Genomic DNA, 12562 nt, shown 5'->3' with positions numbered 1-12562 from the left:
ATCATCTCAACCGGCTGACTCACTGTTTGCGTTGCTGGTGGTAACTCCTGCAAAACAGATGTAGCAAGACCACTAGAAGAAGGGTTATTTGCCCTAAGGGAAGCTTTCTGCTTCTTTTTACCCTTTTGGGTCCTAGGGCAATCATTCTTATAATGTTCTTGACTATAACAGTGAATACAAAAGCAAGGGTAGACTTCAAATTCCACAGATTGATAAAAAGACTCTCCATTAGGAAGCATGACAGGGATGTCTTCTTTAGGATGAAGAGAAGTATCAATTTCAATAAGCACACGAGCATAGTTGCTCTTATTTGCATCCCATGTCATTTCATCCATACAAAGGGGTTTACCAAGGCATGATGCTATCTTCCCGAGGGCAGTAGGATGCCAACACTCCACGTTATGCCATGGAACCGTGTTCACCATTCATGGTGAACACGGTTCCAACGGTGTTAGTGCACCGTTATCTTTTTTTTTTTTTTTTTTTTAATTAATTACGTGACTGCCTACACATTCACTTTGGAACCATGAGATTATGAATTTTCTGTTATGAGATTATGAATTTTCTGTTATGAGATTATGAATTTTCTGTTATGCGATTATGAATTTTCTGTTATGAGATTATGAATTTTCATTACATTCATAATTTCGGAGTTTCGGACATTCATAAATTATGAATTCATGCATGCACATTCACTTTGGAACCATGCCTACATATTCCCGTCCGAAATCACGGACATTCATAAATTATGAATCCATGCCTGCACATTCACTTTGGAACCATGCCTACACATTCACTTTGGAACCATGAGATTATGAATTTTCTGTTATAAGATTATGAATTTTCTGTTATGAGATTATGAATTTTCAGTTGGGAGATTATGAATTTTCTGTTATGCGATTATGAATTTTCTGTTATGAGATTATGAATTTTCATAAAATTCATAATCTCATAACAGAAAATTCATAATTTGATCAGTAACGCGCCGTTAACTCCACATCCGCGATTTTTTTTTTTTTTTTGGCCTAAAAACGACGTCGTTTTGACTTGTGTTCACCATTCTCGGTGAACACGATTCCACGACATAATTTGCGGTAGCTTACCGTTTGAAGCTACCTGAATGCCTTAAGGTAAAAAAGTTTAATGTGAGTTTTCTAAAAATGTTCATTCCTGAGGAGATTGATCCATGAAAAGATTCTTAAAAGAATTTTTAATTAAAAAAAAAAAAAAAAAAAACGTTTACACCTAGGTTCTATGTAAAAATGCAAAATATAAAAATGACACGGATTTATCAAGATAACAATAATCTACGAAATATGTAAGATTATGACTCAATTATACTTTTTATTGATTTGATAGATTTATGCGAAACTATTTTTTAAAGTTATTGGAGTTAACTACATTATTGGATTGACTTTGGTTTATTTAATCATTTTTATGGAAAAAAAAAAATAAACAGGTTTTTTTTTTGTTAGTTGAGAAAAATGGTCAAATATTACCTTTTTTAAAATACAAAAATAAACCCTTAAATTTTAAAAAGTTATAATTAAACATACTAACTTGTTGATTTGATGCAATTGAACTAATCACTTGTTAAATAGTCAAATAGTCTCAACATATAGTTAAAACTTGCTGACATGTTCTTTTTTTAATAAACATTAAAAAAATAATATTAAAAATAATGGTCACCCGAGAAGATGGTTGCCTCCCCTTCTATCCCTGCGCTTCACCATCATTTGGGCGGAGAAACAGTGGGATGGGAAAGCCACATCTACTATTTGATTTAATTGCATCCGACACGTTGATAATTTTTTAAAAGAGGAATTACACTTTTGGTCTTGTGACTATTATGGTCTTGTTAATTTGAGTACTTGACTTTAAAAATGATCAATTTCGTCCCTAACTATTTAATTTTTAACACTTTTGGTCCTCCCGACCAAATCGCTGGCCAAATGTTGCCGGAAAAATATAAACTATTTTTAATTATTTAATCATGAGGGCAAATTAGTCATTTCATGCTCTTCTTCTTCCTCCCCTTCTCTTCCCTTCTTCTCCGTTCTTCTTCTTCCTTCTTGCAGCGACGGCCGGAAAAAGCAAAAAAGAGGAAATTGCACCGCCTTCACCTCCGCCACTTCGGTATTTAAACTTTATGATCATTGTTTTCTCTGATCTGTCCGTCCCTTTTCCGCACCTTTTTCTTTCGACCTGCTATTTCCTCATGAGACTCATGTCTCTGAAGAAAGTTTGGCTGGCAAACAACAAGTTTTCAGGCAGGATTCCAGGGGTGGTTTGGAAAGCTGCCAAATTTGATTGAACTTCACCTTGAAGGGAATGAAATCTCCGGCGAAATCCCCACCCTGGCTCAAAAACCCCTGGTTAATCTCGGCGTGTCTAATAATAAACTCCAGGGAGAACAAAAAACTGTTCAGTGGTTTAAAGAGAGAATGGCAAATGAATAAATTGTATTAAGCAAAGTAAATCATCCATTTTCTTTCCCTGTTTTATGGTAATAAAGTAAGCCCATTAAATCTTTAAGATACAAGAAAGAAGGAAAACCAAGAAATATACGATTGCCGGCCCAGATGACTGTTAAAATGCCTCAGCGAGAATGTGTACCTTCACAGTTTGAGTTGAAATTGAAGAAACAAAATTCATGAAATAATAATGGCTAGAATAACTCCATAAATTACAAAATGGATAATCATAGTAGTATTCATAGCCCTCCTGCTAATCACCATCATGTTCAAGACGCAGAGCAACGATGATTTGATGAAGGCCGCAGCTGAGGTTCTTGGCAGGTGGTGGATTGGGATCAGCTTGGGAGGTGGCGGCGGTGGCGATGCAATTTTCTCTTTTTATTTTTTATTTTTTTTTTCTTTTTTTTTTTTCAGCCGTCGCTAAAATGATCATTTTGCCCCTATGAATAAACAAGTTTAAAGGAATTACGTTTTTCCGGCAACATTTAGCCGGCAATTTGGCCGGGAGGACCAAATGTGTTAAAAATTTCATAGTTATAGGACTACATTGATAGTATTTAAAGTCAAGTACTCAAATTAACAAGACCACAATAGTCACAGAACTAAAAGTGTAATTTCATCTTTTTAAAAATTTAGATATCTAATTACTTTTTTCGTATAAAGTTGAATGAGTTATTTTTATTTTTAAAATAACTAAAGTTCTAAAAGGCTACAATAAATAATAATGAAATTTGCTTTAATTGTAATGGCAAATCTAAGTTGAATTGTGAAGAATGAAACATATAATTGTACATTGCCTTACGAACATTGTGGTATATATTTGATAGAATTGTACTGTTTTCAACATTATATTTCAAACACGAGATACAATTCCACCAAATATATAACACAGTAAATTAAAGCAAGGCACAGTATAAATTCTCATAAACTAACAGTACGTACAGGAGTGGTATTCAAGTATGCAGGATTATAGGAGATTTAGCAGTGGCCAATAGAGCAGCAGAAGGAAGGGCAAGATGAGAAGTTGAGTGAGTGATCTAACAGAAGTTGTCTATGCAGGTGCACAATGTGGATTTGGGAACTGCACCGATGATGGCCTCCTTCTTCTCCCCATCCTTGAAAATCATAACGGTTGGGATGCTTCGAACCCCATAGTTGGTTGCAATCGTAGGGCTCGCGTCTGTGTTCACCTTGTAGCATTTCAGCTTCCCTGCATATTCCTTTGCCACTTCATCAATCACCGGATGAATCATGCGGCATGGACCACACCATGGAGCCCAAAACTCCACCAGAACAGCTTTGTCGGACTCCAGCACCAATGACTTCCATGTTTCATCACTCACAAGAGCCACTACTGCAATATATATCGATCATTTTCACTACACTTTCATTCATGCAACTTCAACACAAAATATATATCCCACACCAAATGCATGTGAAGCTTTAGCGATTAAAAGGATAAAAGATGAACTGGAGAAGAGCAGCTAAAAGGAAAAACGATATGATGAATTGTTACACTACCCAGCAAGCTAAGGATCAACAAAATGGATCCAATACTGCAAAGAAACAAGCAAAATTTCAAGTCAAAATATCATAAGTGTCTAGCTAAAGTTACTGCACAATAGATATGGATGTCAATCTTAGTCCAAAACCGATAAGTTGACATGATAAGACCCAAAAATTTTAGGGTTAGGACAAAAAAAATTTAACTCAATAAAAAATGAGTTTGATAAGCTCGATGGCTAGCTCAAAAATTTTAGTGAGCTAGCCCGATAACCTAAGCCATTTAAGGCTATTCAAATATACATGCATGGAGTTTATATGTAAGTTTATTATTAGAATTTCTTTTAGAATGTTAATTTGAAAATGTCAAAAGTTTTGTTAAGCCACCTTATAAGCTGTCGTGTCCCCATGACTTTTTAAGATTAGGTCTAAGAATTATAAACCCGACAAAAAAAAAAAAAAAAACAAAAGTTGATAACCCAATAGGGTCTGCTTGAAACTGAATAGCTAGCCTAGCCTGATTGATTCCCTAACAATTGGAAGGTTTGACTTAAAAAATTAGTGGCGGCACTAAAAATGCTTTAAACATCCGATTGATGTGAATGTATGTAGTCCTTCTTGTAGACTAAATATGCAATATGATTTCCATGTCTCCAAAACATTTACTACCAAAATTATGCAGACACACATATATATGCCCCATAAATGGCATTAAAGACAAGCTGAAGTTACTTTACCAAGACTAATGTAAATTTAACTGGGGAGCTCCTAGCAGACTGTGGCCATGTTTGGTTATTGACAGATCCGCCAAAAAATGATAGATCCGTCATTTTTGACGGTTTGACCATGTTAAACCGCCAAAAAAAGCCGTTTGGTCCGTTGGCGTTTTGAAAAAATTAAATTTTTTTCAAAACGCCCGTGTTTATATATATATATATATATATATATATATATATATATATATATATATATATATATATATTTTTTTTTTTTTTTAAACTTAAAACTTATTTTGAAGAGCCGAAATGGCTCCTCAGTGTTGCCCATCTGGGATGGGCAACAAATTTGTGGAGCCTCAAGGCTCCATTCCCACTTTTCCCACCGATGTGGGACGGTGGGAATACAAGAGGGGACTTCTTTCTTTGTTTTTATCTTTTTTTTTCTTTGTTTTTTAAAATTTATTATTATTATTATTATTATTATAAATTATAAATTATAATGTATACCCTTATGGTCATTTTACATGTTAATCGCTAATCTAAACAGCTAATTTTATCAAACACTTTTTTATAAACCTCTAATACAATCTGCTGGTCAAACCCGGTAATACAATCCACTATCACAACCCGCTACCGCTAACCGCTAATAACTAAACAAGCCCTGTATGGCATAATGCCCACAAAGAATACTAACAAGTTGACGGTAATAATGTTACCGGAAATATAATATAAGAGTAACGAATAAGAGAGTAACAATAGTTGTATTGCCTTTGTCTCAGTATAGAAAGTACAGTGTGTCCTGCTCAGCTGAGGGAAGTTCTATTTATGCTAGGTCCTAACGGTAACAACATGAAGAGACATCCTTGGGGAGCTGAGCTAACGGCAGGAATATGAAGAGTCATGAATGAGGCGTTGAGGCTTTAACTCTCTCTCATCAATGGTGGCATCAATGGTGGCTTCAATGACATTAGATGTGACACCTGTTGGAATTCTAACCGTTGGAGCATCCATGCGGTGTCGGGTCAACTATGGTGCCGGGTCAGATGCACATTTATGATCCGGGTCGGGTGCTAGCCCTATTATCCTGTCACCAGTCCCCCCTACTCCTGAGTCTACGAATGTGTTTGAGTTGACTTGGGAGTAAGGCTGAATCAATCGTGATACTGTGCCATCCTGATTGAGTTAGGATATGCGATTTTGTTTTCCAGATCCCTTCCTGCCTAAGCAATTTGAGCACCTTTCTATCAGCTCTTGTCACCATCCGTCGGTTTCTGCGGTTTAACATTACCTTTGTTTTTTTTTTTTTTTTTTAATTTTTTTTTTGCGGCGTGGGCCGTCTTCGGGTTAGGGCGCCGCCTCAGCCTCGCCTTGTGGCCGAGGCACTGCGCTTCGGCCACGGCCGAGAGGCGCACTTGGCCGAGCCGTGCACCTCGACCCCTTTTTTTTTTTTTTTTTTTTTTTTTTTTTGAGTGGCCGAGGCGTTGCCTCGACCAGGAGGCCGAGGCGTGCCTCAGCCTGACGCTCGGCTACTTGGCCGAAGCGTGCACCTCGACCCTCTTTTTTTTTTTTTTTTTTGAGTGGCCGAGGCGTCGCCACGACCAGGAGGCTGAGGCGTGTGCCCCGGCCATGTGGCTGAGGCGTTGCCTTGGCCACTTGGCCGCGGCGTGCGGCTCGACCCCTTTTTTTTTTTTTTTTTTTTCGAGTGGCCGAGGCGTGCGCCTCGGCCTTGGGCTGAGGCGCGGCCTCAGCCGAGGCGTCGCCTCGACCAGGAGGCCGAGGCGTGCACCTCGGCCTTGGGCTGAGGCGCGGCCTCAGCCATCTGGCCGAGGCGTATGCCCCGGCCATGTGGCTGAGGCGTCGCCTCGACCTTCTTTTTTTTTTTCGAGTGGCCGAGGAGTCGCCTCAGCCACTTGGCCGAGGCGTGCGCCTCGACCCTTTTTTTTTTTTTTTTTTTTTTTCGAGTGGTCGAGGCGTCGCCTCGACCAGGAGTGGCTGAGAAGCTGCCCGGCCCCCTTATTTATTTATTTATTTATTTATTTATTAATTATTTTTTATCGAGGCGCCGCGCCTCGGCCTTTTTTTTTTTTTTTTTTTTTTTTTTTTGGAGTGTAGTGACGGCCGTGGTTGATTGAATGTGGTTTTGAAAACCTTTTTATTTGAGAGCGAAGTAACTTGGGCGGACCATGATTACTAGATATTGTTTACAGGTCTGGGCGGGCCACGACTACATCGTATTACTGATAATATCTAATTAAATTTTCTGAGTTCCATACCCGATCGATCATCCTTGCAAATGGTGTGGACTTGTGGATTCTTTCCGCCAATCTTTTTGCATGCTTTTACGTAACAACTGCGGGCTGCTCGCTGGTTTCCTCTGACGACCCCTATCCCATTCGGAGTAGGGAACTTCATACACAAGTGTTCCACCGACACTATGGCCTTGAGGTCCTCCAGTGCCGGCCTCCCCAAAATGATGTTGTGCGCACAAGTGAGTCTTACCACGATGAATTCCATGGCAAGTTTGCGAATGTTAGGGCTCGTGCCTATCTCCACTGGTAAGGCCACCGACCCCTCCGTCTCCACTGAATCACCCGTAAATCCAGAGAGTGGGGTACGTACTTCTTTGAGCTGGTTCCTAGGTATCCCCAACTTGGTGAAGGCATCGTAATACATCACATTGACTGAGCTTTCCGTGTCGACTAAGATGCGGCGGATAATGACATCGTTGACGTCCATCTCAATCACCAGGGCGTCATGATGGGGTAGCGGGCCCTCTGGGAGGTCATCATTAGAGAAGGTGATGGCCTCCTGTCTCTGTTTCTTTTCTCTAGGAAGACTCGCCACTTCTCCCACGTATATCTGTCGGCTCCACTTCTTTCTTTCTGCGGGCGTGTCGCCCCCTGCGGGTCCACCATAGATAAAGTGTATGGTGTGCTTCTTTTGTCGTCTGGGCGCCACCTCGGTTTCTTTCTCGCTATCACTCTGCTCAGATATTTGGTTGTGGTCTCTTTTTTTGGCGTTTGAGGTGGACGGCTCGGTGCCATCCTCATTCATCCAGACATTTTTTGGTGGATTGTGTTGCGGCTGTTGCTGCTGCTTGGATCGCTTGACGAAATGTCGGAAGTAGCCCTGCTGGATGAGGTCTTCTATTTGTCTCTTCAAAACGTGACACTCATCCGTATCGTGTCCGGCATGCCTATGATACCTGCAGTACTTTGTTTGGTCTGCCTTTGGGGAGACCTTCATGCACTCCTTGGGGAATTCTACCATTCCCATCTCCTCAGCTTGCTTTAGAATGACACTGACGGGATGGGTAAGAGGAGTTAAATTACGCAAGGGGACCAGGCGAGGTCGTTCGTAGTCTCGGCCCTTCCCTGCGGTCGGGTGGTTCGAGAGTGGTGCCTGGCTGGGCGGACCAGCTTTCCCAGGTTTCCCGTTTTTCCTGTCGTCCTCCTCATCTTTCTTTTTCCTGTCGACGTCCTCTGCCTCGGCATAGCGGCTAGCCGTCCTCATCAAATCTTCGTAAGAACGGGGGTGGTGGGCGTTCAGCTGCTTGTGGAAATACCCTGATCTTAAGGCATGGATAAATATTGGGATCGCCACCTTGGAGTTGAAGTCGTAGACATTATTGACTTCCTTTTTCCATTTGATTAGGAAGTTTTTTAGGCTCTCGCCTCTATCTTGCTTCACTACGCAGAGGTGGGAGAAAGGTTTCTTACGCTGTATGCTACCGGAGAAGTATGTTAGGAAGCTCTTGGACAACTCCCCAAAGTTTTGGATCGACCCATCTGGGATGGTGTTGAACCAGTCTTGGGCCGCTCCATCCAGGGTGAACAAGAACGCTCGGCACATGATGGCGTCCCCTGTCCCGATCATTACCATAGCAGCCTTGTACCTCGTCATGTGGACACGTGGGTCAGTGGCCCCCGTGTACTCCTTGATAGCGGGCAACCTAAAGTCCCTCGTCAAAGGTACGTCCATGATGCTTGGGGAGAATGGTGCTGTCATCCGTACCTCGGGTTCCGGCGACTGCTCCCGTGCCTCCACCCTTCTTGCTAACTCCTCGATTTTTCTCTGCAGCCTCTCGACCAGGGCCGACTCGTCAGGGTGCCGGCGGGGCCGGCTGCCGCTCCTCCATGTGTCGTCGTGGAGCTAGTTCATCAACCCGTCGCTTTCCCGCCGAGTGCCGTCGCGGAGCCGGCTCTTCGACGCGTCCATCCTCCAAGTGTCGACGTAAGGCCGACTCATCAACGTGTTGGCGTGGGGTCGGCTCCTGAGATTCGCCCACCTCCTCTGTGGGTGATCTCTCGGCTTCTCTGTTTTCGTGTTGGCGAGGACCTCTGGTAGAGGATCCCTCGGCCCGTGATCCTAATCTTTGCCGCACGGGCGCTCTTTGTCCCAGTCGTTCTGGTGCAGATTGGGAAGGGCCTGGTTGTCATCTGGCCGGTGCACTTCTTTGGGTCTCCACCCTTATTTCCTGGGACCGCGGCGGGGGCACTTGACCTTGCAGTCCCACCGCCACTTGATTTAGCGCCGCCGTCACTGCTTGCTGAATGACATCGGCAGTCGCCTGGAGGTTCATGACTTGGTTCGCCCCTCCATTGTGGGGTTGGTCTCGGAGGTCTCCTCCATTGTTGAGTTGGTCTCGAAGGTCTCCTCCATTGTTGAGTTGATCTCGAAGGTCCCCGGGCCTCCCGTTGTTGAGATGTTCTCGGAGGTCCCCTCCGCGATTGTTGGTGAGTAGGTCACGGAGGTCACCTGAGGCGTTGCCATTGTTCACGTTGCGAGAACCGTGGGAGCTGCGGGACGCCATTCTTTCAAGCTTGCTGTTGAAAGAGAAAAAAAAGTTGTGGTGTAGCCTGCTTGAGTATTGGACTCAGGCTCTCAATGAAAGCACCAATGACGGTAATAATGTTACCGGAAATATAATATAAGAGTAACGAATAAGAGAGTAACAATAGTTGTATTGCCTTTGTCTCAGTATAGAAAGTACAGTGTGTCCTGCTCAGCTGAGGGAAGTTCTATTTATGCTAGGTCCTAACGGTAACAACATGAAGAGACATCCTTGGGGAGCTGAGCTAACGACAGGAATATGAAGAGTCATGAATGAGGCGTTGAGGCTTTAACTCTCTCTCATCAATGGTGGCATCAATGGTGGCTTCAATGACATTAGATGTGACACCTGTTGGAATTCTAACCGTTGGAGCATCCATGCGGTGTCGGGTCAACTATGGTGCCGGGTCAGATGCACACTTATGATCCGGGTCGGGTGCTAGCCTTATTATCCTGTCACAAGTAACAAAGACTAATGTCCATATTGCTTGGGAGGATCAAACCTACTGTAGTGTAGCATAATGCCATAAAAATATTGAAAAAAAGGGATGAAAAAAAAAACTTAAGCAAGTGTTCTCATTGGATACTATATATATATATATATATATATATATATATATATATATATAGCTATCATTAAAATTAACCCAAGTTATTATTACTAGATGAATTTAATGGGAAGCCATAATTAGTTCTAAAGTGAGGACCAAAACTAAGGGGGTGTATTCAATCATGACTTTCATAGAGTTTTAAAGACTTTTATGAACTTTAAAAGTTTCGAGGTATTCAATTCAAACTTTTAGAGAGTCTTTAAAAGTCATGCGGTATTCAATCAAGATTTTTAAAGAGTCTTTAAAAGTCGTGTGGTATTCGATTAAGACTTTTAAAGAGTCTTTAAAAGTCATGTGGTATTCAAAAAGTTATGAACTTTTGCTGACTTTTTAATTTTAAGACTTTTGTAGACTTTTCCTTCTCAAATATAAATAGTTGAAATCCAACCATCAACCCCAAGATTTCAAATTTTCTTTCTAACAACTTTGAATGTTTTCTCTCTCTATTTAGACTCTATTTTTTTCTCCATATTTAAACTCTATAAACCTATCTAAATTTAATAAAATTATTTTTTTCTTCATTATCCTATATTTTCCTTATACCTAAGCTCTACCCATTTTTATCTCTCTCTCCTAAACTTTAGAATCTTCATCTAAAAATTCGAAATAATATTATTTTTACTTCATTATTGCTTGTTTATATTGATTTTTATTTTTTTCTATGAATTTTTTATCCCTAACTTTCTCTAATTCTCCCTAAATACATGAACAAATCAAATTTTTCATCGTCAAATTTTAGTATATATTTCATAATATTCATATAAATAATTATATATTTTGAATTTTATTATTTTTATGTTTATATTTGTAATATATATTTTTCTCTTTTTTTTTTTTAACAACCTACTACGAATAGCGAATTACTGTTTGCAATAACAATTTGGGGTTGCAAACAGTAGCACCTTGTTGTTGTTTGCAGTCTCAAATTGCTATTGCAAATAATAATTTTTTTGCGTGATGCCTAACAATATATCAAGTATAATTTTATATATATTATTAATATTATATATATTTTTTTATTTTATGCAACTTGTAATTATATTTTTAAATATTTTATTTGATCAAGTCTTTTATTATAAATTTTATTGTTCAATATTGTTATGAATTTCTACTGAAATAGTTTTTTTTTTTTTGTTGATGTTTATTAATAATATATATAAGTAATTAGCATATAAGTCTCAATGTACTATTGATAAAAATAATAATGTTGAGAATGTTGATGTGGGTGAAGAACTATATAATAAGAAGAATTTTATGATATATTTTAAATGTTTTGTAAGAAAATTGTAAATGATAAGAATCTAAATTATTGAAAGTTTGTAAGGATGTATTCAATTTAGAATTTCAATGACTTTTGTAGACTGTTTAAAATAAAAAGTTGTAAAAGTCTATGAATGTTTTTTATATAGACTTTTATAGAGTCTTATAAAGTTTAAAAAAGTTTTGAACGACTCTATGAAAGTCAATCAAAGTTTATTAAAATCTATCATTTTAAAAGTCTTTAAAACTTTACAAAAGTCATGATTGAATACACCCCCTAAGAAAATTATTAACTTAATTAACCGGGTTTTGAATCCAAGTTCTTTGAAAGGAAATATGGAAGACTAATTAGTTGTAAGTTGTAACACAAACACAAAACAAACATTATTTTCAGCAATTAGATTCTAGGTATAACGAATTAAAGTAATCACACCTTGGCATGTAAAATCAAATTTCAGTAAAATCGAACCTCAATATCCTAACCAGAGTGTATCATCATATATACATACAGAATGAGATGGATTAGTTAAAGACAGCTAACCTTCAACTGCGGTATTCTGAGCCTCGCAGACGATGGGGCTTCCGCGTGGAGGTAATTTAGAGGTGGAAACGATTGAGCGAGGCGGTTGGATCTTAAGACCGCGGAAGTGGGAGAACCGAACGGAGTTTAACCTACAGGAGATGGAAGAGGCGGCGACGGGAGCCAATGAGGATGAGACCGACGTGAGAGGGAAGGAGCGAGGAACTGTAGTGAGAGCTTCCAGTACAACTGCCATGGCAGAATTGAAGGGTGTGATATTTACAGGGAAATGGAAAGAGAGTGAGTGAAAGAGAGTAGCGGGCGACGGGGCGAGTAGTAGAATTTGTTGGGTAGTTGGGCGTACGGATCATTCGGATTAGGTGACGAATGAATGGCTGCCACACTCCACGCCACCACGTGCCGTGAACTGGAGAATATATGGAGAACTGTGATTGTATTTCTTTAATTGCTAGTGGTTTTAGTCTTACCTATTATAGGAAAGTAAATTTCACATTTAGGTGGTGTCCGGCGGCTGTCCGCTAATGCAGTAACTATGAGTTCTTATACCAGACCTTATGCCATGGAACCGTGTTCACCTTTCATGGTGAACACGGTTCTAACGGTGTTAGTACACCGATA

General features: G+C 40.0%; 1 protein-coding gene across 3 annotated transcripts; it reads right to left on the bottom strand.

Annotated features, from left to right (window-relative positions):
- Window positions 1–3292: 3292 nt before the first annotated feature.
- On the bottom strand, window positions 3293–12337 carry LOC109178407 (thioredoxin-1-like). 3 transcript variants are annotated; one of them, XM_019328027.1, is made up of 2 exons: window positions 11945–12337; window positions 3293–3831 (listed from the first exon to the last, which is right to left on the bottom strand). In XM_019328027.1, exons 1-2 carry the CDS (start codon window positions 12177–12179, stop codon window positions 3515–3517), a joined length of 552 nt encoding a protein of 183 aa, XP_019183572.1. In that variant the 5' UTR covers window positions 12180–12337; the 3' UTR covers window positions 3293–3514. The 3 variants fall into 3 exon arrangements, 2 of the variants coding, with proteins under 2 accessions (XP_019183572.1, XP_019183573.1); XM_019328028.1 differs by having other exon boundaries at window positions 3293–3828; XR_002053704.1 differs by lacking the exon at window positions 3293–3831 and adding an exon at window positions 9693–9985.
- Between the last annotated feature and the right edge of the window lie 225 nt (window positions 12338–12562).

The sequence above is a fragment of the Ipomoea nil genome, unplaced genomic scaffold (assembly GCF_001879475.1).
Source record: "Ipomoea nil cultivar Tokyo-kokei standard unplaced genomic scaffold, Asagao_1.1 scaffold0832, whole genome shotgun sequence".
Taxonomy (NCBI): Eukaryota; Viridiplantae; Streptophyta; class Magnoliopsida; order Solanales; family Convolvulaceae; genus Ipomoea; species Ipomoea nil.
The sequence above is the reverse complement of the archived record's forward strand: the minus strand, read 5'-3'. Positions and strand labels throughout refer to the sequence as shown.

Coding starts and splice junctions, on each gene's coding strand:
- LOC109178407 (XM_019328027.1), bottom strand. CDS start 12,179: ATGGCAGTTGTACTGGAAGCTCTCACTACAGTTCCTCGCTCCTTCCCT. Junction 3,832..11,944: donor TCAGAATACCGCAGTTGAAG/GTTAGCTGTCTT, acceptor TATATATTGCAG/TAGTGGCTCTTGTGAGTGAT.